General features: G+C 39.2%; 1 protein-coding gene across 3 annotated transcripts in view; it reads left to right on the top strand.

Annotated features, from left to right (window-relative positions):
- Positions 1–27,970, top strand: part of LOC126267134 (uncharacterized) — a 126,926-nt gene that overhangs the window by 68,222 nt on the left and 30,734 nt on the right. For all 3 annotated transcript variants that reach the window (XM_049972057.1, XM_049972058.1, XM_049972059.1), the window contains 2 exons: positions 11,547–11,729; positions 16,538–16,755. In XM_049972057.1, the coding sequence (XP_049828014.1) occupies positions 11,547–11,729; positions 16,538–16,755 (401 nt within the window). The remainder of the gene's footprint in view (positions 1–11,546; positions 11,730–16,537; positions 16,756–27,970) is intronic.

A 27,970-nucleotide genomic window follows, 5' to 3' on the forward strand; every position in this document is an offset into this window, starting at 1 on the left:
CTTCACTGTTAAATAATGAAATTTAAACACATTTGTTCCCGTGAAGAAGCCACAGTGTATATTTCTTAAATATTATGATGTAAATATCTACGAGGCGTGTTTATTAAGTAAGTACCATTTTGAGATAAAAATAAAACAAGTAGTGTTTTCTTAGAAATTGTATTTTTACTTGAAAGCCAATAATTTAAACTACTTTCCTACATTATTCCCATCAATATTAAGGTAGTTATCATGTTGGACAACCATCAGTGAATACCATCCTCATAGAAATCTGCCACTTGAACATAACTTTTGATAGCTTAAGTGTTTAATTGCATAAAGCACACTTCTTGACACTTGTGAGGAGTGGGATGGTACAGAAATAGGTGAGAGCTTTTAAAGGTGACCGTATGAATGTGCATGATGAGGAATGACGTGGATCAGTCATTACTGATGATTTGCTGCAGAAAGTTGATGAAAAAGCGAAAGAGAGTCGATGGTTTACGATTTGGATGCTATATGATGAGTTTCCTTAAGCGTCAAGAAGTGTGCTTTATGTGTGCTTTATGCAGTTGATACAGAACACATAAACTATTGAAAGCTATGCTCAGATGGCAAATTTTTACAATGGTATTATTGAAAGCTGGTTGTTCGGGGCTATGAACACCTTATTACTGTGGGAAATTATGTATTAAAGTAGAGTAAAGACAGGTTTTCATGTAGAAATAAAAATACTAAGAAAGTCTACTTGCTTTATTTTTAGTACTAACTTAAAAAAAAAAAAGAAACCATGCCTTGTATAACGCGAGATATTATTTAGTGCCTTGTCTTTCAGATTGGTGATTTGTAGAGATTGTTATAGTGTGTTCTGTGATTACACAGTCTGGAGAAGTGCATTGCCATAAACATTCCTGTTAGTAACTGCGAACAAGAGCTCTATATCTAGGGATGGAAAAAATTCACATTTGCAAATGGTACCTCAGAATTTGGAAACATGAAATTACCTATTTCATAGTGAATTGTATCTAGGTGAACTATTTTACTAAGGATACTTTGAAAGATCTTTATTTTCTGCATAAAAATATAAAAAATGTAACCAATTTGTGGTTGCTGTTGTTGCACACTTCATGGCATATAGAAGGAGAAACAGTGCAAGTAGTTTCTATGTTCTGCAGCCTCGACTTCCAGATTTCTTCTGCTGGTGATTGCAGCCACGAAATTAAGAGCCAATTGTTACTTGGTGGAAAAGCAATGCCCAGCCTTTATAAGGTTTTAAGGAGTAGGGACATAACTTGAACAACAAGGATCCTTATAGTAAGGGATAACATCTTTCCAGTTGTGATATACAAATGTGAGACCTGGACCATAAGAAGGGGTAAATGGCATAGAATAAACACCTGTGAACTATGGTTTTGAAGGAAATTCCTTAGTACTCCGTAGACCACAAAAAGAATGAATAGGTCATTATCACTGCAACTAAAACCAGACTTTTTCTCAGAAGGTCTGTTACTAAAACAAAAACTGACCTACTTTGTGCACAATATGAGAAAACATTGATTCTTTGGAAAATACAATAATGCAAGGAAAGATGAAAGACAAAGGAGAAGAGGGCAGCAAATGATGAGATGGGTTCGTGGCATCTAAGAAGTAATAAATTTCATTTGTGACTGTGTCAAATAACAGTAGAGCTCAGGTCTGAACTACCTCATTTATAACACTGCCAATCTCAGCAAGCAATTGCTCAATAGCTGTTACCAAATGATTTGTGCTGTGCATTGCTCTTTGTATTCTTCTCTTATGTTCCACTGAGTGAAGCGACTTGTCCTGTTCCATCACGAAGTTTGATTATGACCTTCACAACACTAGAAAGTATTGACCACTCTATGACCATGTGGCAGTTCTCCTCTCACAGAAACACAGAGCAGAGTGTGCCCTGCAATAGGGAGGCAGGCTTGTTTCCCTGCACCGCTCCTCTTCCCAGCCCTTCTGACAGTCATAATTCTAGTTTGTTTAGGATCTCAGTAGACTGTCAGTTAATAATGTCCACACTTGCACTATAAAAACCAGAATACCAAAATATTGTATAGAATACCAATATTTCAACCATGCCAAAAGCCTTCCCCTAACATGTGAATTCAGTTATTTTTGATCTTATTTCCGTGCTAAGTACCTTGTTGGTTCTGTCTCTAGCATTGTCAGTTACTGGTTGCATGGCTATGAATACCCATGAAAAATTGCAAATAATATTCTGAAAATACTGTAATTATCAAATTGAGTGGGAAAAGAAAAATAATCTCAAGGGAACATCTCAAATTGGAGTGGCACGCTGTTCACCGAGGGTAAAATGCAGCAGCTTCCTGACATTCTCTACAACATGACAGTCATGACCTCGTTGTCTATTTCACCAAACGTGCCATCTGGATTGTTCCCCCAGAACCAGTTTCTCAGAACTCCACGGAAGGGAACTAGCGCTACAATGTGTCCTTGGTTCCTGCCACCCACATGGCCTTAATTTACATTAATTTCTTCCATCTCAGCATTTATTCACAGTAACTATTTCTTTCTTCACTCCATTTTAGTTCTATACATCTTTCATTTTCCACCTGTCAATTTTTTCCCCCCTCCCACCCCTATTACATACTATGCACTTAGCTTTTCACTCTTATTAACTCATGCATGATGTTTTAGCAATAATCTCTGTCTTACATATTACCTTGTCTTCAACCTTTAAGCTCTCAGGTATTCAAATCTCATCCATTGCAGCCCCCAATAATCAGCCTTTCCTTCTCATTGTGTCCTTTAAGCCTCCCCTGACCCAGAGTTCTGGGCGACTTTTCCAAACTCTACCCTTTTTCCTAAACCTCTCCAGCTCCATTCCCTTCACCCCTCTTCCTCCCTCTTCAACTCTTCCACTGGAAAAAGGAGCCACTGGTTCCAAGAGCTTGCATACATGAAACCTTTTTTAAATCTGTGTTGTCCTGCCACCACTTGGTGAGTAGATTTTTTATCGATCCAGTTTCATAATTGATTATGATCATCATTCTTTGTTATGTAACCCTCTTGTCAGTCTTCGTCGTCGTCTGTCTTGTTCAAACTGTTATCTGTTTTCTACATTAGCGTTTCCTACTACTTGTTTATTTATCTGTACCACCCAGATTAATCAATGCTTTGCCCCAATGTCTTTTCTAGTACTGATTTCCATGCACGTAGACAGGTCCACTGTTATTTACTAATTTGCGCATTACAATTCCATTGTTATCAATGAACTTGCCTATAAATATTTGTTTTCCGTTCACTACACTGCAAGACCTTGTCCTGATCGTCTTTTGCTGATTTATTTGCAAATTTGACAGCTATTTTCTCTCCCACCCCCCTCATACCTTGCTTACACATAATTCTTTCATGTTTTTGTGCATTTTATTTTAGGCCAAAGTGCTCTGCTCGACTTTTACTGCTGTCTCCTACATTACTTTATTTGCCAAACAAAGTAGCTAACATTTTCTCTTATGACTTTCTGTTTGCTCAGTTTTTAAAATTTTGTCTCTGTTTCTGACTTCCCCTATCAATTTTTTCTTTTACAGTCACTTTTTCATATCATACAGACCATTTCTCTGGCAAGAAATTCTCGCCCACTCATTACCTCTAATTGACCATTGTCTGTTGTCATGATTTTTGTATGAATTTTTCTGATTTTTCTGAATTTCCTTCCAGATCTTCCATTTTGCTATCTTTTTCCACCCTCTGCTTCCCTTTTTGCCACTCCCACCATTTCTAACTGTCCTCTCCTGCCATGATGAATCCCATCACATATGACATCCATTCTTTTCGAAAACAGACTTTTGCACTATCAAAACTATGGTCCCCAATTCTGTTTCTTGTAACCCACTTGTCCCTTGGAGTTACTCACAACGGTATGACAGTGAAAGTCACTCTTTCTGGATGTAATCCTACTCTACACTAGGCTCTTTTACAGTTTCAAATACAACAGTCTCTTACACTCGTGCGGTTATTCTGTGATTTGTATGCCTCATCTGCCAATTTACACTCACCAGACCTCACTCCTTCTAAAAACCATACACTTAGCTCCCCCTCATGTTTCCTTGGATGGTATCATCCACTAAACCAACTCCACACTGCAACACCTCAAAAAGCTATCCCACCTTCTCCTAAACTACCTCAACAGTGGTGTTTTACTTCCTGTCCCTCTGTCCCTCTGCAGTTCGCTAAACAGCCACACTGTCAGTCACCACTCCCCTTCTACTCTCATACAAATCAAGTCTGGCAAACCTCCTTAACATCCCACACCTTTCACCACTACCTCCCAAACCAATAATAACTCATAATCACAAGAACCAGTTACAACAGTATAGTGTTCTCAAGTCCTCATCTAAAGTACTCTCCCCTCTTGAATTATCTGTATTACCCAAGGGTTTCACTTTTCAGCCTTAAACCTGCATTTAATCACGCTGCTTTGGAAAGGATCTACTTTCCTTCACATGTAATGTCAATTGGAAATATGACTTTGCAACCCAATCCCAAAACCTTTCCAACAGCAGACCTGACTTTGAACCCTGCCGTGAACAGTTTCGACGACAATCTCAAATTGATCCACCACCACCACAAGAAAATCATCCCTTATCAGCCTACCAAGAGTTAATCACATCCAGCAATGCTTCAGAACCCATCCACAGGTTCCTGCACCATGACCCTAATCTGCCCTCTGTAGAACTCTGGGTTCTGCTTTCCCTAAAAGCTGATGACTCCCACATCATCCTCCCAGCTGACAAAGGATTTACCACTGTGTTACTTTACCGACTGGAGTATGTTAGTGAAGGTCTACGCCAGCTCTACATACAGCGTCTGTCTTCAAGATCCCATCTCTGGATTCCAACTGACCTAAAGTCCCTCCTTAAAACCTCAGGCCCCTCACAAGGACTAAAACCCCAATCCATGCAACTTCTTACCCTACCCAAACCTTTTACCTTCTTCCTAAAATCCACAAACCCAGTTGCAGACATACAAACAGGTCAGGGATGTGGCTATGGGAACCAGGATTGCTCCTTCATGTGCCAGCATTGTCATGGGTTGCTTGGAGGGGACTTTCTTGGGTTCAGTAAGCCTTCAGCCCTTGGTTTGGTTTAGAGACACTGATGACATCTTTGCCATTTGGACTCGTGGTGAAGCTGACCTGTTAAAATTCCTGGAATCTCTAAATACCCTCTCTCAATTAAATTTCACATGGTCCTACTCTGAATCCCATGCCACTTTCCTTGATGTTGATCACAGCCTCACTGAGACAAGCTGCACACTTCTGTCCACATTAAACCTACTAAAAAACAACAGTACTTACATCTGGATAGTTGCCATCCTTTCCATTTCTAACGTTCCCTCCCATACAGCCTTTGCATTTGAGTCAAACATGTGTGTTTGGATGTATACTCTTTACAGAAGTACACCTCCAGTCTCATCTCAGACTTCATTAGACATAATTACCACACCTGGCTAGTTCAAAAGCATCACACCCAATAATGGTATTGCTGACTCCTCCAAAAACACCACTTGTCACTCACTATTATCTTGGTATTGTCTGTCTTAATCAGCTACTTCAACAAAGCCATGACTTCTCAAAATCATGCCCTGAAATGAGATTCATTCTGTCTGATATTTTGCCCACAACACCTACAATAGCTTTTTGTCATCCTCCCAATCTACGCAATATTCTTGTCAGACCCTATGCTCCTTCTGCACCCATCTCGATACCCTATGGCTCCTATCCCTGTGACCGTACCTGCTGCAAGACTTGTTCTACGCATCCTCGTACCAGAATTTATACCAGCCCTGTAACTGGAGAGAACATATATTATGAAAGGGAGAGCCACCCGTGAAACGACACATGTCCTATACCAGCTGTTATGTAAACACTACTTGGCCTTTTATATCGACATGACTACCACCTAGTTATCAGTTAGGACAAATGGGCATAGGCAGAGGGTGTATACAAGCAGCACATTGTATCCTGTTGCAGAGCCTGCTCTACAACATGAAAATCATGCTCTCGGTGCATATTTCATCACGCGCGCTATTTATATTCTTCCCCCAGACACCAGCTTTCTCAGATCTCCGCAGGTTGGAACTAATGGCACGATGTGTCTTTGGTTCTAGCCACTCATATGACCTTAATTTATGTTAATTTATTCCATCTCAGCATGTCTTCACAGTAACTATTCCTTTCTTTGCTCTGTTTTATAGTTTTCTACATCTTTCATTTTATGACCTGTTAAGTTTCCGTCCTCTCTCCCACCTCTGCCACATACTTTGAATTAAGCTTTTTACTCTTTTGAACTTGTGCAGGATGTTTTAGCAGTAATCTCTGCCTTACATATTACTCTGTCTTCCACCTTTAAGCTCTCAGGTTTTCAAATCTCACTTGGTGGTGTCTCCAACAATCAGTCTTTGCTTCTCATCCTGTCCAGTATAAGTCTCCCATGACCTGGGTATTGGATGACTTCTGAACTCAACCTTTTTCCTAAACCTCTCCAGTTCCTTTCTCTTCACCCTTCTACCTTCCCCTTCAACCCTTCTGCTGAAAAAGGGGGAGACACTTTCTCCAAAATCTTGCACAAGTCAAACCTTTTGTATATGTGTGTTCTCCTTGTGCCACCTTTGTGAGTAGATTTATTATCTGTCCATTTACATTATATTGTTTTATTGTATGTTGTTCTAAAACTCCGTTCAGTGTAAATTCATGTTTGGTTTCATCCGTAATCCATTTGTTCCATTCCTCTTTCATATTGACTTTAAATAGTTTATTTATTGAGATATCGTAAGGTTGCAGTTGTGAAGTAAGTCCTCCCAGGTTAACAGCAAGCTGTGTATTTCCTTGACTCAAATTCTCTTTCACAGGATTTTTTAAATGGCTACTAAACTGATCTACTTCAAGAAGAGAACTCTTCTTCACTAAAGCACCTTACCTTGTCTCCCACAATCTGTTAATCCACAATTTCACATCAGCCTTGTCCATCCAGCCCATGTCATGTGTGTGAGCAACAACACCTGGTGGTATTTCAGAAGTTTTTGTCATTGTGTTGTGCTTGAAAATGATAATTAGATTAAGTTTAGTACTGCTAACACAACATGAAAAGACAGCTGTGTAGTGAATTTTTTCAGGTCCACTTGTTTTTATAATTACAGGTTTGGCAACAGTACTGTTACTTGGCACTGTTAATTGGCACATCAAATGTCAGAGGAATTTCATCCATATTCACTATTTGGCTTAGTCCTTCGATTTAAATAATAAAGTGATGGAATGATAATATTTTCTCTTCATACTTTTGTGGTATTTTCTGAGATATTTTCGTTTTGGTTCACACGCTTAGTCCACGATGCTTCATAAACCTCTAGCACCAACCACCTCCGCCCTTAAAGTCTGTTAAGTTCCACCGTAGTGCTAGCTTACGAGTATGTGTTTGAATCATTTTTCTGTTCATTCCACTGATGTTTCGTCAATGTCCTTAAATTCATTTCAGTATGTCATCATCTAGTTTTGGCCATTTTGCATTCATTTCTCTATTTGCACTTTTAGTCTTCCTCTTTTTTTGTCAGCTCTTTTTTTACTGGCCCACCAATCGTGAATGGTTTTTCTGTTGGTGGAGGGCCGAAATGATGCCCAGCTGTTCTGTTTTCATGTTCTTCTGTATATGCTATTGATTACAAAACTAGCTACTAACAAAAATATTGTACACAAACCACTTCCAGTTCAAGTTCACTGCCACCATAGACTGCAGCGATGCATTGTGGGCTATACAGTGTTCTGAACAGGATGGAGATGGTGTTAGCAAGCGTGTGATCCCTGCGACACTGGATGTTATTGTATTGAAATGAAATGTTGTGTGATGAGGGCCTCCTGGCGGATATACCCGACCGCCTGGTGCAAGTGTTTTTAGGTGGCGCCACGTCGCCGACTTGTGCTGCAATCCAGTCCCTGAGTGTAGAAAGTCTCCAACCCTGCCGGGAATCTAACCCAGGCCCCCCGGCATGACAAGTTGGCTCGCTGTCCACTCAGCTGCGACGGCGGACATTTTTATATTAATTTTGAGTATGAAATGCATCTGAATTTTGGAGGCAATTTTTTAAAGAAAAAGTATGACTTTTAGCTCTCAAAATATAGTAATAAATTTTAAGTAGAGAATGCAGTAAATGTAATTAAAAGAACTACCTTTTTTGATTTTGATAAATTCATTGCAAATGTGATTAAAGCACTTAATGAACTCTGAAAACAGGTGTTATATAGAGCTATGATTGTGTTTTGGCAAGATAATTAATATCCAGTACTATACCATTGCTATCTTTATATTTAAGAAATGTGATAGGGAAAAGTCTACAATTTACGAGGTATAATCCTATAAACCTTCTGTTTCAAGAGTTGAAATTCAAAGCACTTGTCTAAAGAAATAGTTAAAACTAAAGAAACAAACTATACAGCCTGACAGCAGTGGGGTCTGATTCAAGATGGGGCTTGTTCCAGCTGCCCCTCCTTTTCTGTCTTAACCAAATTATCCATCATTCCTCCAAGAGGAGGGAACATACAAGTTCTGAAACCTGAGTTAATTTTTTTTCCTACTTTTAAATGAATCTTTTGGTAAGTAATTAGAATTTTGCTGGACAGGAATTCTATCTTGTTTTACAATCTTCTTAATTGAGCTTTTATCCATTATGGATGGAGAACACAACTGTAATGAAGAGAGGTATTGAGAAATAACTGCAACCAGTCACCATTTTTGATAGTTCGGTTTTTATTATATTGTGGCTGGCTTCAAGTTGTCAAATTTGCCTAGTGCTGTAGGATTAATGGAAATTTGTGTACCAGGATTAAACTTGTGAATCCTATCCTCTGATTAAAATTACTTTGTGATTGACTTTTCAGCAAGTCGAGTGGTAGGGGTCTGTCGTCAGCAGATTGTAGTTCTTTCACAAGTGGCACATGCAGAGCCTTGTGAGTGTGGCTGGCTACATGCCACCAACACTGCCCCATGCTACTGTAGTCTGTCAAGCAAAAAGTAATTTTAGTTGGAGTTTAATAACTCTAATGCATTCAAGTCGACCTTATGAGGTAACTAATTCCTAATACCTCACCACATTGAGAATGTGTGTGTGTTTTTTTTTCTTTTTTTTTTTTTCCCCCGCCCTTGCCACAGCTGTGCAACAACCCCCACAATGTTACGATCATTGAAACTCTAATGGCAAGTTGCTAGGTGACATGAAACCAGTTACGGTATAATAAAAGTTGAACCATCATAAAAGGCAACTGTTTTCAGTTATTTCTGAAAACCTTTATAATTGAATTTTGCTTTTTAATATAGTAAACCTTCTGTTTCACTAGTTTAACTATGCAATTTATGGTAGTCATTAATGTTTGCTTGTTTTTACTGTTGATTGACTGCTCATTCAGTGCTTATATCTGCTGCCTCAGCTTCAGTTGTCACTCAGGATGAACAGGAATCCATATGAAAGCTGCATGAAACAGTGACAGTTTGAGTTTACACTTGATTGAAAACAAATGCCATTGTGTGTGATGTCATTTATTTTGTTAATATCCTGTGTGCATGTTTTTAAGGTCATGCAAAAGAATTAGACTGACATAAATTGTTTATAGACTACTAATCACCCAATTAAACCAGTTCCAATAAAATTCAAAATGCAATGTAGAAAGCAGCAGCAGAATTATTGAATTCACTTCTCTAAAGTGGTAAGGAGTTACATATTAAATCATAAGCAAGAACAAATGGGCTCGGAGAGGAATATGGTAATACTGTAAATGCGTAGGAATGGATTTGGACCAGATATGTCTTCCACGGACTTAATCTTTATTATGTGAAAGCCCTTTGAAAAGTTTTGGAGGAGGAGCAAGGCAGTTGTAACATATTTTTTAGCACACAAAAATGAAGGTGATAAACTGATACAGATGTAATGTCCAGAAAAGTCAATCTAATCCTTCAAAATGTAGTGGATCTAAACAGCAAAATAAAATGTTGTGACGCAAGATTACGTACTACAAAAAAAAAAAAAAAATATTACAAACCTACTCTGAGACCTTATGAAGGCATATGGCCGTCCACAAAGCAGACATATATAGAAATTTGTAAAAGATAAGGCAGCACTAAATATGTTCCTATCGGCCAAGAAAATAACAACCAGTTTGTGTATCCTTAGAAGATCAAATTAAGGTTTTCATTGCTATAGTGAATGTAGTAGTATAGACAGTAATGAAAAAGAACTGCAGTAAATGTTTTATTATCCACCTGTACTTTGATGATATAGAGGGAAACAGAAGCAAAAATTCTGAGTGAACTACCGTAGATATTGGTGAATCACTATCTCTGAGACTTGACCTAAAGTCATACAGAGTTAACTTATCAATATGGAGAAATATTTGGCAGTTCCTTTGGAAGTTGGAAATGAAGAAATAATTTTATGGAAAACTTAAAAAATTAAGGTTTTTATTTTGATGATATAAATTTGGTATTCAATTGTAGATTAAAATGTCATCTGGAATGTACCCGCCTTATTTGTCAAGTACTACAAACCTGACTGGACAAGTAGGCAGTCATGTCTTAGTGAATTAAAATAAGTTCTTTGGTGTCATTACGTGGAGAAAAGATAAAATAAAAAAGTGTATTGTAAAATAGCAACTCAGACTTACAAAAAAAGAAGACACACATTCCTCGCCAGGCTGTGGAGACCCAATGGATGTCTGTAGGTCGTTGTGTCATCCCCTGCCTTACAATGTCATGCAGGTGCAGTATCAAAGGGCACGTGGTCATCCGGACATTTTGTAGACTTTCCAGGCTGTGAAGTCACTACTGCTCAGTCAAGTAGCTCCTAAATTTGCATCATGAGGCCGAGTGCACTCTGTATCAGTCCTCCGACCAATGGAAAATCGTCAGTACTGGGAATTGAAATCGGATCATCCGCATGGCAGCCGTCTATACTGACCTCTCATCTTTGGAGGCAGACTTAGACTTCAAAAGTACATAGTAAATGCAATAGATTTGAAACAATGTGATGGTTTATTCATCTAAAATAAATAATTTTGAGTAGGATCCAGAGTCAGTATCTTGAAAGAATCGTAACTATTATGATCAAGAGTAATCCTTGTGATATTGGAAAAAACAAATTCTCAAAGCCATTGAAAAGGTACACACCAGTGTGGTTAATGTGAGCTAAGAACTTAGCTTGGACAGCAGCGATTAGTATAATTTTATATCCCTCCTAATTCAGTTTGCAGCAACAGTATGTCAGCTGTGATGCGTTTGTAGAAGACCATCATTATATTGGATTATTTGAGCTCTGAGCAATACATTCTACCCATTGGAAATGGGAAAAGTGCAGAATCTTTTAAAGTTGTATTGAAGATTCAAATGATGATAAATTAAAAAAACTGAGCAAAATGTAAAGTAAATGGCAGAGCACCAGTAATTGTGATAAAATTTTATGTTGTCTTTTTTGAACATTTTTTACTGGTCCTAATTAATAACATAGGCTCTAATTCCATTTTATTTGTCTGGCAGGTGCACTTTTTGAAAAGGCTTGAACCAACAGTGTTAGGATATAACAGTTTGGAGGATCTACTGCATCATTTGGAAAGTGAATCTATGGTGACTCTGAGTACTGTGAAAAATGATATGTGGGTGTACCCTGTAACTACTGTTAGCAGCTGTAACTCATCTCTCCTAGACATAACACAGGAAGAGGTAAGATATGAGGTAGATTGCATTTCCTTGTTAATGATTGCAACTAATTTGGGAGCATTATATTTTGTATAGGAACCACGTAATTTTGCTTTGTTTCGTTAAGAGAAAAGCTCAGCAGTTTTGGTGAAATTGGATTCTTTTCAATGGAAGTTATCTGTTGCTCCAATTAATTCTCTTCGCAGTTTAAATTCTGTCATTACTTCTCTTCTAACCCTCCCAGCCACCCCACCTTGCGGGTCCGGGGGTTAGAATAGGCCGAGGTGTTCCTGCCTGTCGTAAGAGGCAACTAAAAGGAGTCTCTCACTTTTCAGCCTTATAAGTTCATGTCCCATTTTATGGTTTGACCTGCAACTTTCTGAAGTCTACAGAAGTGCGGGCCATATGGGAAGGATACCTTACATGCATCAGTAATCCATAGTGCTATTATTTTCGATGTCCTGCACCTCTTCTCGTTATGGCTTTGCATCTCCACCTGCAATTCAGATATTTGGGCAAGGACACTTTCTGGGTTATATCATCTTCCTTTCCTGTCCTCTTTTGTCCCCATGACAATATTCGATTTCTCTGCACCCAATATCCAGCATGGTAGCCAGTCTGTTATGGTGGGGCCGTCATGTACCCATTTGGTGGTAGCCCCCTGACAACACAGGGATCACACTGCTGATGCCGGAGCTGCAAACCCCCATGCGTGCCGAGGAATAGGTGCCCTTCTTCTTGGGCATCAGGACTCCTGGCAGTGGCCATTGTACCAGGTGGCCTTTGGTGTGGCTAGGTGGTGCCCGTGGGGAGAGCCACTGATCAGAGTGGGTAACATCAGGGTGGATGACCTGCAATGAAGTAGACCAAGACATCTCTTGCTGGTGACTGAACGGTGCCAGCAGTCTCTAAGAAGGGAACGATGCTGACAGGTATGACCATAAATCATTTCCCTCCCTCGCTACACCAAGGGAGGAACATAGGGCTACAGAAAGAAGAGAGCTGTATTTGCCTCGGTATTTAGTCTGCAGCAGAATGCTGACTCCTTTCTACCTATGAAGCCTCAGTTTTTTGTTGAACATCTCGAGGATAAGTTTGGGGGAGTGACAGCACTCTCCAAGATGAGAAACGGTGCTGTCTTGATTCAGACAGCCTTACTCGCCTGTGACCCGTTGGATGATATTCCTGTTTCCGTGACTCCCCATAAAAGGCTCCACATGGTCCAGGGGATTATTTCCCACTGCGACCTCCTTTTGCAGTCTGACGACGAGCTCTGCACCAATTTAGAATGACAGTATGTTCATTTCATCCAGCACTTTTACGGGGGACCCAAAGACAACAGGGTTACTATTGGTGCCCTCATCTTGGCCCTGGAGGGTGATTCATTTCCTGATAAGGTCAAAGTGATGCTTTACCACTGTGACATTAAACCATATGTTCCTCCCCCTGTGTGGTGCTTTAAGTGCTGGAAATTTGGGCATATGTCTTCTCACTGCACTTCCAACACCATATGTCGAGATTGTGGGCGTCCACTGCATCCAAATACTACATGTGCGCCTCCAACCACTTGTATTAACTGTGGAGAGCACCACTTGCCCTGCTCACCCGACTGCATAGTACCCCAAAAGGAGGGGAAAATCATGGAGTACAAGACCCTGGACCAGTTGACACACCAAGCGGCTAAATGTAAATTTGAAAGATTACACCCCATTTGGTTGATGTCCACATGTGCTGCAGCTACTTCAACAATGCCGTCATGAGTGACAGTAGTTCCATACTCTGTGCCACGAACAGTGGTCCCTCTGGGCTGCCAGAATACATCTGCCCCCTTAATGGTAGGAGGCAAATCTTCTTCCATTGCTCCCAAAGTACCTACTTCAGGGGCAATAACCCCCCCCCCTCCACCCCCTCCCTTCACTGGGGGCAGCAGTTGATGCTGAGGCATAACCTGTCTCCTTGGTTACTACATGCCTTCCCCAGTTCCAGAAAGCATCATCATCCAGTGGATCAGCAGTATTTTTTTCTTCCACCTGGTTGAATTACACCAGCTTTTAAGCACTACACCTGCTTTTTGCATTGTCCTTCAGGAAACATGGTTTTCTGCAGTGTGGACCCCTGCCCTTCATGGCAATCAGGGGTGTTACAAAAACTGTCCTGCCTGTGACAGACTTTCAGGTAGAGCTTGCATCTTCGCCCTTACATCTGACTGTAGTGAACCTGTGCCCCTTCAAACACCTTTAGAAGCTGTGGCTGTCGACGGTGAGCACAACACAGGAAATTACCATCTTTAACATCTACCTCCCTCCAGATGGTGATGCACTGCCCCATGTATTGGCTGCACTCATTTTGCAACTCACCCCACCTTTTCTCCTTCTGGGTGATTTTAATGCCCAGAACCCTTTGTTATGGGGTGGCACCAAGGTCACTGGCCGAGGCAAAGGTGTTGATCACCTAATAACTGAACTCGACCTTTGTCTCCCAAATACAAGAGCCCCCACGTATTTCAGTGTGGCACATGGCATCTGTTCAGCCATTGATCTCTCAGTTTGCAGTCCTGGCATTCTACCATCTATCCCCTGGAGAGCACATGACGACTTGTGTGGTAGTGATCACTTTTCACTCTTCCTGTCCCTTCCCCAGCATCCCTCATCTCGGCACTTTCCAGGTGGGCTCTTACCAAGGCTAACTGGGACACTTTCACATCTGCTACCAACGTTTAGTATCCATTACATTTCACCATCAATGAAGTGATCCACATTGTCACTAATACCATTGTTGCTGTGGCTGAATCAGCAATCCCTTGTTCCTCTGTTTGCCCCCAGTAGAAGTCACTGCCTTGGTGGTCACCGGAAATCGATGTGGCCATTCGAGACCATAGGCAGGACGTCCAGTGTCATAACTTCCACCCCTCCCTGAAGAATCTTATTGTCTTCAAATGACTCTGAGCCCAGGTTCACCTCTTCATCAAACAAAGGAAGCAGGAGTGTTTTGAATGCTGTGTCTCCACCATTGGAACATGAACCACCTCCTCCCAGGTTTGGACCAAGCACTGCCAATTTTACGACTTGCAGGTGCACCTAGAATTTCCACAAATGGAGCTGTATCTGCCAATCCAGACGTAATTGCAGAGCGTCTTGCTCAGCATTATGCTCGCATCTCTGTGTCTGAGAAATACCATCCTAGCTTTCTACTTCTCAAACACAGGGTGGAATGACAACACCTATCTTCTACTCCACGCCACACTGATCCCTATAATGCACCCTTCAGTGAGTGGGAATTTCTCAGTGCCCTGGCCGATGGTCGTGACACATCCCCTGGCCCAGACCACATCCATTCACAAATACTGAAACATCTGTCAGCGGATTCCCAACGCCGCCTCCTTGCCATCTTCAACCTCATCTGGAGCTATGGAGAATTCCCATCATAATGGCAGGAAAGTAACATCATTCCAGTGCTAAAGCCTGGAACAACCCACTAGATGTTGATAGCAATTGTCCTGTCAGCCTCACCAACATTCTGTGCAAGCTGCCCAAATGTATGGTGAGCCGAGGGTTGTTTTGACTCCTTCTGGCTCCATCCCAGGATGGTTTTCGTCAAGGAAACTCCGCCATCAACAACATGGTGGACTTGGAGTCTGCCACTCTATCGGCCTTTTCCCAGCGACAACACCTTATTGCCATCTTTTCGACCTGACGAAGGCCTACAATACCACTTGCCAACACCACATCCTCACAACTCAGCATGAGAGGGGTCTCCAGGGCCTACTCCCGATTTTTATACAGAATTTTTTGTCGCTTGGCGCTTTCAGATTTCACGTCAGTGCTTCCCACATTGCACCCCAATGGGGTCCCACAGGGATCTGTCCTTAGTGTCCCACTCTTTTTAATTGCCGTCAATGGTCTTGCATTAGCAGTAGGATCGTCAGTATCTCCCCTCCTATATGCTAACAATTTTTGTGTTTCCTTCTGCTCCTCTTCTATTGTTGCGACTGAATGCCATCTGCAGCGAAGTATACAGAGGCACAGTCGTGGGCCCTCTCTCACGGCTTTCAGTTTTCGACTGCAAAAACTTGGGTCATGCACTTCTGTTGTGATCGTACCATCCATCCTCATTCAGAACTTTACCTCGATGACCAACTACTAGCTGTAGTGGAGACTTGCCGCTTTTTGGGACTGGTCTTCGATGCTCACTTAACTTGGTTTCCCCATCTTCATCAGCTTAAGGACAAGTGCTGGCAGCGCCTTAATATTATTCGATGCCTGGGCTGCACTGACTGGGGTGCTGCTCGTCCTACACTGCTTAAGCTGTACCAAGCCTTCGTACAGTCTAGTATCCTAACAATGATCAGGAGTAGAAATTAGATCAGTTAATAGTACTGTCAGAATCATTGTGATCAAATGAAGAGCAACTGAATAAATCTTTAAGATACATTGATTTGTTATCATATCCAAATTGTAGTATTGGAATTTGTAATTTCTAGTTTCACTGGATAAATTCTTGCCACAGTTTCAGAATCTTACAGAAAGATTATTTAAAGTTATGAAGGATGCTCAGTTGTAATTGGAGAAACTGTGGTTATTATCACGATATAGTAAAGTCACTATGGATTCAGATCTTTTATCTTCTTAAAGAAAGTACACAATATTCAGTGACAGTGTCTGTGTGCCCTGTACCTGCCACACAGATAAGTTTATCCTTTCTGTTAGAACACTTGTTACACAATGAGTCTACTACTTTCTCTTTGAGTAGGAATGCTCATTAAGAAGAAGTAATATTAAGAAGAAGTAATATGGAATTGAAAATCACAGTTGCACTATGTAAAATATGTTTAGGGTGCTGAGGATGACCTGGACACCATACTCACAGCCTATTACCCTCCAGGTGCTCTCTTGGCTCATGAAGAAGTTCCATGCCAGCAGCTTCCCAACACAATGCCTGGTTTTACATTTGAAGTTGTTGTTTCTGATGCTTTGTCACCAAGCAAATTTTGGGTTGTTCTCAACTATGACAGCAACTGTGCTGCCTTTGATTGTCTTGTTGATGCAATGCAGTAAGTATTTATTATACTAATTTTGATTTATGCCAGAACACAACATAAAATTTTGTATAAAGATTATTGCTAAAACTGAAGCTTTTAGTTCTGTGTTGGCTAAGAGTGAATGTCATTATGCATAAAATTGTACTCTGCCATCAGACATTTGTTGCTTAATCATTTGGCACAAAGATGATGTGTGTAACTTCTAGTTATTACAAATAATTTTTATGTTGACCACAGCTCATTTATGACTTTACATAGGGCAGACTTACATGGAATAAATACGGAATGAGTTCACATTTATATTTGATCCACCCTCTCACTTTCTTGATCTGTCAGTATGTTCTTACTGGATGCTCCTTACTGGTTTCTTATATGTTAATACAACTGAAGGATAAATTCTTGCACTGTGTTCACTGAAGTCATTGTGATGATGTACTCTCTCCACACTCTCTTATGATGGTTGGAAAAACCATCAAAACTGTTGTATTTAATGCTTACTCTGACTATTCACAGCAGTAGAGTAGACAACTGAGTCCACTTTTCATTAGCATAGTCAGCTTAGGGCATGGTATTTCGGGAATCGTTGTGTCATCAAAGAAAAGTGAATGAAATAAAACATAAAAAAAAGGAAATCCCCATGTTGCTCACACACATTTCTTCTGATTTTTATAGTTGTGTTATTCAATCCACATACTAGTTTGAGCAGCTCTCCATGCTACTCTGTACTGTACAAGCCTCTTATTTCCGAGTAACTACTGCAACCTATGTCTTTCTGAATCTACTTAGTGTATTCATCTCTTGGTCTCCTTCTATGAGTTTTACCCTCCACACTTCGCTCCAAATTGTTGATCCCTTGATGCCTCAGAACATGTCCTGCCAACCGATCCCTTCTTCTGGTCAAGTTGTGCCACAAATTCCTCTTTTCCTATTCAGTACCTCCTCTTTAGTTATGTGATCCACCCATCTAATCTTCAGCATTCTTCTGTAGCACCACATTTCGAAAGCTTCTATTCTCTTCTTGTCTACACTGTTTATCATCCATGTTTCACTTCCATACATGACTATACTCCATACAAATGCTTCCAGAAAAGACTTCCTGACATTTAAACCTGTATTCCATATTAACAAATTTCCCTTCTTCAGAAACACTTTCCTTGCCATTGCCAGCCTACATTTTGTATCCTCCCTGTTTCAACAGTCATCAGTTATTTTTCTTCCCAAATAGCAAAACTCATTTACAACTTTAAGTGTCTGGTTTTTTAAACTAATTCCCTTAGCATTGCCTGATTTAATTATACTGCATTCCATTATCCTTATTTTGGTTTTGTTGATGTTCATCTTATATCCTCCTTTCAAGACAAAGACACTGTCCATTCCGTTCAGCTGCTCTTCCAGGCTTCTGCTGTCTCTGACAGAATTACAATGTCATCAGAAAACCTCAAAGTTTTACTTGTTCTCCATGGATTTTAATTGCTACTCCAAATTTTTTTGTTTCTTTTACTGTGTGCTCAATATAGAGATTGAATAACATTGTAGAGAGGCTTCTGATTATCAAATTGATAATGCATTTGAAAGAGGGTTACCCCATTTCAAGAACTTCTCTTCATCCTCTCCTTCTGTATTTAGGGAGTTAATATGATGATGAACAACTCATAAGCCAGAATATTGAATTAGAAGACATCAGCTGTTTGCACAAATCTCCTAGAATTCCAATGTAAGAAATGGCAAGTTTCCAAAACATAATCGTAAATGAATTCTTGTTTGATGAGAGACATACTGGTCAAAAACTGTAGTCATTTGTTTGTTGTTGAACAGAGTTCTTCCAGCAAAAACTTGTGCAGAGTCATACCTGAACTGTTCAATGTTGCCATTGTGCCACAACCAAGCTTGTGTTGTCTTCCAGCATTAGATTAATGCACAGCATTTGATGCAGAGGGCAGCCCCATGTCTATCTGACTGCCTTAGCCAAAGGACAGGTGACAGCGGTTCTGCCAACACTATGGTGATATGTGACAAATGCAAACTGACAAGTTAATTTAAGTAGACTATAATTTTTTTATTTTTTATTAAATTTTTACAGGTAATATGATCATTTCATTAGTTAAAAGAATTTCTGCAATCCCCTGTTTTTAACAAGTGATTAAAGTTTACATTCATAGCACTGAATAAGAAAGTGCAGTAAGTAAATGATGAGCTTTAAAAAAAAAGTGCACTCATGAAATAATTGCTCAGTGGGAACAGCTGGGTCTCAGGGGAATGCTCCCATTTAGAGTACTGGGCCTCAGGCATACATTGTGCTTTTGTTATCTATTCATCTGACTCTTGTAAATACAGGAATCATTATAAGTATCAGCAGCTCAGTTCCCAATCAATTCAGAGCTTCCTTATATCTCACCACACATTTAAACTTAGTAGGGCTACTATTGTTATAAACTCATGTTGCAGAACAGATCCAACTCTGCCATTGCATCCTTCCAAAGTGAGAACTTCCCAATGATTGGTATGTTTATAGAAGTAATAAGTCATTAAATAATTAAAGGAAGAATGGCAGGCAGCTACATTTCCTTGTTTAGTCAGAACACTCTGTAAACTAATTAGCTTTTACAGTGTTCCATATGACTTCTGTTTGTTATGCATGTTGTATTACAAATATGATACAAGGAATCTTCATAATACTCTTCAGCAAGTGTAAATGGATGCTTGAGTAAAAAAAATAAGGCATACATATTTTCATTTTCGGGAAAATTCATTTATGTGTTATTATTTGTTTACTGTAAATAGTGCAAGTAGCATACATCAAAACAATGTTTTATTATATGTCTGAGAATATCCTTATAAGAAAGATTGTTATGATGAAAGTTCCCTCTGTTGGTTACTTTTGCAGAAAAAGATTCTGACCCAAATTGAAGAGCAGTTAGAATTTGAGGAAAATCAGACTATGTACATGTTATCTATTTTCATTGCTAGAATTTTTCAAGGACATGCTTTAAATTGGTAACATACCAAAACATTGATTAAACCATACCATTTCCTTCATTGCCAGCACTTGAGCTGCTGGTTTAGTCATCATCATTTTCAGTAGTGTATTTCACATGCTCTTCATTAATTCTAGTGTTATATTGAAATACAAGGTGTGGGATATGTAAGGAAGATTTTTGAAGGACTTTCAGTCTATCTGTTATTTTTGCTTCAGAATGGCCATAGGCTCTAACGCAATGGTAATCTTGCAATGTTCACATTTCTCTAATCTTTAATGTCAATCATGGAGTATTTAAATTTCATTACTATTGAACAGATACATTTTACGTTAAGCCTGTGCATTTGCAGCCTCTTATTTTTTTTGTCCATCAGAAGCCCTTTCTATGTGAACGGCAAGCTCTTTAATCCACTTAAGTGACACAATCATTAATTTGTATTCTCACCATCTAATATATTTTATTGTTCACAGCTTTTGGCACTGGTTCCACCCAGTGATCAGGCACATAAATGTCATTCTTGTAACACACTTTCTCATTGGGAGCAACATTGATATCATTTGGTATAAAATTTTGAGCCGCTCTCATAAATAGTTGCACGAAATTCCCTGTCTCTTTGTTAAGAAGATAACATCTGTCATCCTGCCTTTTCCTACTAAAATATTATTCTTTTACATTGTCATTAACTGCAGCTCAGGCAAAGGCAAATCACAAAGATGAGCAGCAGCAAGATAGTACAACAGCGATTTTTATAAGCTTTGCTAATGGTGTGTTAGATTTGTTGCAACCAATATAATTGTGGCACTACATCATGAAATTTAGAATCAGCTTATTTCTTTCCAAATAGAGGAATAAATGATTGACCACCATTTACCAAGTTATGTAGCGGAATGATAATGGCCTGAAACATATATGATCTGAAAGTTACGTGATTATGTCAATGAAAAATTGATTTCACTTCTCAGATATTGGACTTACTATGCAGTAAGATGCAGGTACTTTATGGTAAGGATAGATTACAAACACGTTTGCTATGTTACACCACAGGATGGCTTCGCCACGGTACCAGACCACATCTATGAACTGCTGTCCAAATTACTTTTCACTTCTCAATAAATGAAATTATGTTAAAGATTCAGATTTCACTATGAAATGATAGTCAACATCCAGTTAAATTCATCATTATTATTTTGATATTACCACATCTATAATTGGAATAAACTTACAATTGATTGTTGTCAGAATGAAAAACAAAAGAGAGGCATATTTGTCACAAAAAGAGTTTAACTACATAATGTCAAAGGTCGCATATCACTTTCGTTTTTGTAGACACATCTTGCTATAATAATATAAATATGATAACCCCAGTTCAAACTCCTTTTTTGTCCTTCATGTACAGAATAATATTGTCATTTAAAGCACAATTTTCCAAAAAAAGTTTAGTGTCGCATTTCAGCTCGTGTGTTGACCATTTCTATCAAATAATCCTTGTACATGTTGTTATAACCTTTAATCACCAATATTGTGTGGATATTCAAACACTCTCATTTAGGAACACTAGCTGGTTACATGATATCAACTCAGTATCTCGTATTTGACTGCCGTGCCGTGACATGCGGCTGGCGCCGTTCGTAGCTAGGTGGCGCTCCCGCACTCACCCGAGTTGCGGAGCGCCTCTATCGCCGTTTGCGCGTACTGTCGTGACGGCACTGTTAAATGTGGTGGCACTGTCACTACACATGTCTTGAATAAAGATTGGGACTGAAATGAAGTAGCACCTTATGTTGTTCAAAGATAGCATAGTATATCAACCTTCTAAAAAATTGCTCATCCTCTTGCATTTGTCAGTCATACATTTAGGAATGTGAATTACTGTTTCACCAGGCCAGCAACTATATTGGACCATGTTACTTCTCGCATGTTCAAGAGTCAAGCAAAATACATCCCAGGTATAAAAAAATATTATTATTATACATTTACTCATGTACATATATGTACATATTCTATGTTTTGATTATTTATTATGTTTGAGAATGGTTTTTGCTTATCTTTTCCCTTTTTTATAAGCCATGAGCAATGCCACTTATTCACTTTTTCTGTACATTAGCTGTTTTATATGTTATAAAATTTTGGATGCTAATAATATTCTAACCACAAAAACACACAGACAGCGATGTCCACAACACATTAATACATCTAAAAAACAAAAAAAGGTAGTTGCTATGGAGTGGCATGTTACTAGTCCAATAATTTCAGTATATATCTGAGGGTGAGGCTGGCCGGTCCAATTCTATAAGCTATCAGCTTGCTGGTAGAGTGAATAGCGTAAAGACAGCACACGCATTTGAGTGACAGTGTGTGATGCTTCTAACAACTGTCAACTTCTATGGCACACCTTACAACACTGTGTCCAGATTTCGTGTGTGGAATCTATGTGGGTCACTAGAAATATAAGCTTTTTATTTCAGGCTAAAGAGTGGTAATACTTTTGTTTCACCCAATTCTGTTGCCAACCAATTCAGAACCCACTCCTAATTTTATATCTACTAGTGTTAAGTAGGTTTTATAGTTTAAAAAATTCATATATTAAGTTAAAATTCCTCTAATCTATTATAACTAAATTATTTTTATAATGTGATTAAAAAAGGTCTCAAACGCCTTTGGTTATATAAGAATATAACCAAAATTCAGTTCTTCTTATCTTCATTGTTAGCCACAAACTTATGTATAAAGAACCCACAAACAGCATGATTCAGTAATGCCCGCATGGGGAAAGCATTTCCTCCCAGGTAACTTCATCTATGGGCAGACGAGGAACAGGCTCTAACCATTCATTTTCTCTTTGATCTTATATATCAAATCAGAAGTCAAATAAAGAGGAAACTTATTCATAATTATTTCAAGTACTCCAAGACATTCAACCCACTGTGCTCGCTTAAGTGAATCTGTGAAATTTATGGAAAAGCCTCAGTTGGGTTGGCTTCCGGGTGAAATTTATATAGTAAGATCCACTTAATATATTGTTCATTTAAGAACTGCTTCCATTTATTGATTATGAAATTATAAGTATTGTCTAACAACCCGTCGATAGGCTTTTCCACAGTTGATATGTAATCATATAGCTTTCTTTTAATGATTGGAGGTGCAGCTGAGGACTTTACAATATACAACTTGACGTATTATGAAAAGTGCCGTATAAATCTACCAGCTCCTTACACCTACTATAGCCAAAGGTAGTGGTCCATATAGATCAGTAGAGACAATATGTAATGATTTCATAGGTATTATTGGCTGTAATTCCATTCTACAACATGTATTCGTGGGTTTAGCCTTATGGCGAATTAGACATTTTTTAAACATTTGTTGAATATGCCTCAGAGCGGTAGTAAAATAACAGTATAAAGCAACTTTCCTTGCACATTTTGAAATACCAAAACCTCCTCACGCATGATGTGTGTGCCAGATTAGTGCAGCTTGACTATTAGCTCGTGTATATATATGCATCATGTATCAGAAAATATGTTCCATCTATAGAACAACGTATTATCCTTCAGCTTATAATGTGGTAATTCCCTTTGGTCCTGATTCTCTGTAAAAAGTAGCTTCACTTTCAATCCTGTAATAACTCCATGTTTCTACACATGTCCAGGAAGTACTGTTTACAATTACTATGCTTCATTAATAATGTTCTATAGTCTGAAGTTCTGCTACACTAGGCCTTCGAATACTGGTAAACCTTATGTACCCTTCATGCATACAGTTTCAAAATCATATTCTTGTAAAAATATTGTCTATTGAGCCAGTAGAGTACGGGACAACTTACAGGTCAAAATAAAACGTAATGGCTTGATGGTCACAGCAAACTTTTGTATTTTCGACATGTAAATAATAACTGAACTTTTTGAAGGCGCACACCATAACTAATGTTTCTAGTTTTGTGGCTGAATATGCACACTCACATTCTGACAGATTTCCAGTAGCAAAACATATTATCCTTATTTCATGTTCATTTTATTTTTCATGAATTTGAAAAAGACATGTCCCCAGGCCAGAATGTCAGGAAGCTGTAAAATTTCAGTGTGCGAACTTGTATATGTGTGTATTTAATTGGCTCGAAATCTTCCTGACATTCTTGTGTCCACTTCCATTGTGTGTTCTTCTTTAACAGATTTACCAGTACTAAGCTATTCAGTAGCCGATTGGGCAGAAAACATTGAAAAAATGATCATAACCCTAGGAAAGCCTTTAGTTGTTTTCTTGTTCTGGAAAAGCTCCATTTCTTTGTATTTCTGTGGCTCTCTCTTGCTGCCTGTGCCTTCCATAATGCAATTCAGAGCATTTCAGTCTGATTATAAGTTTTAAAGTTATTGACAAGCGTCCTATTTTAGAATATGGAAAGGCAAATTAAAATCTATATTGAAACATTGTCTGTAGGCCCATTCGTTAGTAACCTGCAATTCTCTTTCCCTACATATCTTCAAATACAGATCATTTCTGAAATAAGTTAACGGAACATATTGGCTTTACATAATCATTACAAATAATAAATAATTTAGGAGTGAAGATCACTCACCAAATAGCAAAAGAGAGAGAAAACTTGTTAGCTTTCAGAATAAATTTTTTGTTGAGCTAGAGTACAAAAAGAAACCCCGCCCCCCATAAACACACCTATGACCCTACATTGTGCCAGTACTAGGATTGCATTTCAGCTTGTTGACTGGGATGGGTAGTGGGGTAGAGGGGCAGGAGGCAAGAAGAGGTGTTTTGGATGGGTAGGTAGTGACTTGGAGGGAAGCAGCAGCTTTGCTGGCTAGTAATGTGGGAGGGTGGGGTGGCAGATGCACAGGCTAGGCATCTGATACACGGGTATAGGAGCTGTTAGGGTGCAGCGTGCGATGAAGTTGACGTGGAGGTGTGGTTTTGGAGGGCATTACAGGATGAAGGAAGGGTGCAGTGGGTTAATAGAGATTACGGCCAGGATGGTTGGAGCAAAGGATGTGTTGCAGAGATAAATCCCATCTCTGCAGTTTAGAAAAACTGATGCTGTAGGGAAAGATCCAGATGGCCTGGGTTGTGAAGCAGCCATTGAAATTGAGTATGTTATACTCACTTGCATGTTGTGCTGCTGTGTGGTCAACATTGTTCTTGGCTACAGTTTGACATTGGCCATTCAGTCTGGTGGATAGCTGATTGGTGGCCATGACCATATAAAATGCTGTGCAAGAATTGCAGAAGATCCGTTACATAGGAAGTGATCAAAAAGTAATGGGAAATTTTTAGTTTTGCAGGCTTTATACATCCGATTTTCAATTTTTTGCTTTGCTGACATTACTGTGAAACAAGTAAAAAGAGACATTGCTAATGATGTCGGCTTATCATTTGGCTATTGCCAAGCAATTTTTTCGGGTGTTTGGACATGAAACTTGTAGCAATATAGTTTGTTCCAAAATTATTGAATTTTGAGCAAAAATGAGGTCATGTAGACATCGCTCAGAAATTTCTGAATGAAAACAACAACATTGCAGAACTTCTAAAGGAGGTTATAACAGGTGACAAAACATGGGCATACAGGTATTACTTTCAAACAAAGACTCAACTGTTCCAATGGAAACTGCCTTAGTAGCTAAGAAAAAATAAATAAGTAAATAAACAATAATAAATAATAATAATTTAAAAAGACAGCAAGTTTGATCATGTGTGAAGGTACTTCTCACTGTTTTCTTCGATTACGATGGTACAGTACATCGTGAGCTCCTGCCTTATGGTCATACAGTCAATAAGAAATCCTAGCTGGAAGTTATGCGACATTTGCGTGAAGCAAACCAAAGAAGGTGACCAGAGTAGTGGCAGAACCACTGGTTGAAACTGCATCAAAATAATGCTCCTGCTCACACCTCAGTGCTTGTTCATGATAAAAAAAAAATAAAAATCATTATGTTGCCTCAGCCACCATATATGCTGGATGTGACATCCTTGACTTCTTTCTATATCCAAGGCTGTTGAGAAACATGAAAGGAAGTCATTTTACCACCACTGATGAGATGAAAACAGAATTACTGAAGGAGATGAATACCATAATGAAAAGAGGGTTCCAGAAGTGCTTCCAAGATTGGAAAAGGTGCTGGCATAAACGTATTATATCTCAGGTAGGTTACTTTGAAAGGTGCAAAGTTGATGTTGATGATCAAATAAAGATTCTTTAAGAAAAATGTAAATTCCTGTTACTTTTTTCTTTTTGATTACTGCCCATATGAATGGCTGTTTTCACAGTGGACTTGCCTCTCATGGGGTAGGGTAGGACTGCAGCAGGGATGGAATACGATGTGCTGGATGGGTGAATCGGATAGTTTGTGCAGCTGTGTCTTCTACTGGGATATGACCCCTGTGCCAGGTGTGGTTGGGAGTGGGAATGCCATAGAGTGGACGAGGATGTTGTGTAGGTTGAGTGGGTGACAGGGAAGCGCTTTAGGAGGTGTGGGAGGCATCTCGCGTTGGATGTACCTCATTTCCACCTTGATGATAGGTAATCAAAACCCGAGTGAAGGATGTCGTTCAGTTCTTCCAGTCTGAAGAGAACACTTCTTTGTGGTTGGTTTTTGGGGGTGGTTTTCCAGTCTAGGATTAAATGACGAGGGGATATTCCTTTGTAGCTGATTCTTGGAATGGTGGAAGGATTAGAGGCGTGTCAGGGTATGGCACAGATTTGTGATACCTTCAGCATTTTGGGCACAGGAATTCCCATCACTGCCATCACACCATATATGTGAAAGCTTACACACACACACACACAGTAACTTATCCATCTACCTCAACAACAATAAAAATGATAGCATATTATTTTATGTATTGCTTCTTTAGAATAAAGAGGACAAAGCATTAAAAAAAATTGTCAAAAGTGGTTGTTGGAATTACTAGCATAAAGTAGAATATTTAACTTGCTTGTTCATCATTGCATCAACAGTGGGGTTCAAATCTCTTCACTGCAGCTTCTGTCTTTAAGTTTGTGGGACTTAGCTGTGATATTCCTTTTTGCCTGCTTCATTTACTGCATTTTTATTCAATTAAAAATTTTTCATCAATTAAATTCAATATTTCTTGTCACCCAAGGATTTCTACTAGCCCTCGTCTTTTTACCTACTTGATCCTCTGCTGCCTTCACCACTTCATCCCTCAAAGCTACCCATTCTTTTTCTACTGTATTTCTTTCCCCTATTCCTGTCAATTGCTCCCTTATGCTCTCCCTGAAATTCTGTACAACCTCTGGTTCTTTTAGTTTATCCATGTCCCATCTCCTTAAATTCCCACCTTTTTGCAGTTTTTTTCAGTTTTTTTCTACAGGTCATAACCAGTAGATTGTCGTCAGAGTCCACATCTGCCCCTGGAAATGTCTTACAATTTAAAACCTGATTCCTAAATCTCTGTCTTACCATTATATAATCTATCTGAAACCTGTCAGTATCTCCAGGCTTCTTCCATTTTTACAACCTTCTTTTATAATTCTTGAACCAACCTATGATTAAGTTGTGCTCTGTGCAAAATTCTACCAAGTGGCTTCCTCTCATTTCTTAGCCCCAATCCATATTCACCTACTACGTTTCCTTCTCTCCCTTCTCCTACTACCGAATTCCAGTCACCCATGACTATTAAATTTTTGTCTCCCTTCACAATCTGAATAATTTCTTTTATTTGATCATACATTTCATCAATTTCTTCGTCATCTGCAGAGCTAGTTGGCATATAAACTTGTACTACTGATGTAGGTGTGGGCTTCGTATCTATCTTGGCCACAATAATGCGTTCACTGTGCTGTTTGTAGTAGCTTACTCGCATTCCTATTTTCCTATTCATTATTAAACCTACTCCTGCATTACCCCTATTTGATTTTGTGTTTATAACCCTATAGTCACCTGACCAGAAGTCTTGTTCATCCTGCCACCAAACTTCACTAATTCCCACTATATCTAACTTTAACCTATCCGTTTCCCTTTTTAAATTTTCTAACCTACCTGCCCGATTAAGGAATCTGACATTCCATGCTCCGATCCGTAGAATGCCAGTTTTCTTTCTCCTGATAACGATGTCCTCCTGAGTAGTCCCCACCCAGAGATCTGAATGGGGGACTATTTTACCTCCGGAACATTTTACCCAAGAGGACGCCATCATCATTTATTCATACAGTGAAGTTGCATGCCCTCAGGAAAAATTACGGCCGTAGTTTCCCCTTGCTTTCAGCTGTTCGCAGTACCAGCACA

Source organism: Schistocerca gregaria, chromosome 4 (assembly GCF_023897955.1).
Source record: "Schistocerca gregaria isolate iqSchGreg1 chromosome 4, iqSchGreg1.2, whole genome shotgun sequence".
NCBI lineage: Eukaryota > Metazoa > Arthropoda > Insecta > Orthoptera > Acrididae > Schistocerca > Schistocerca gregaria.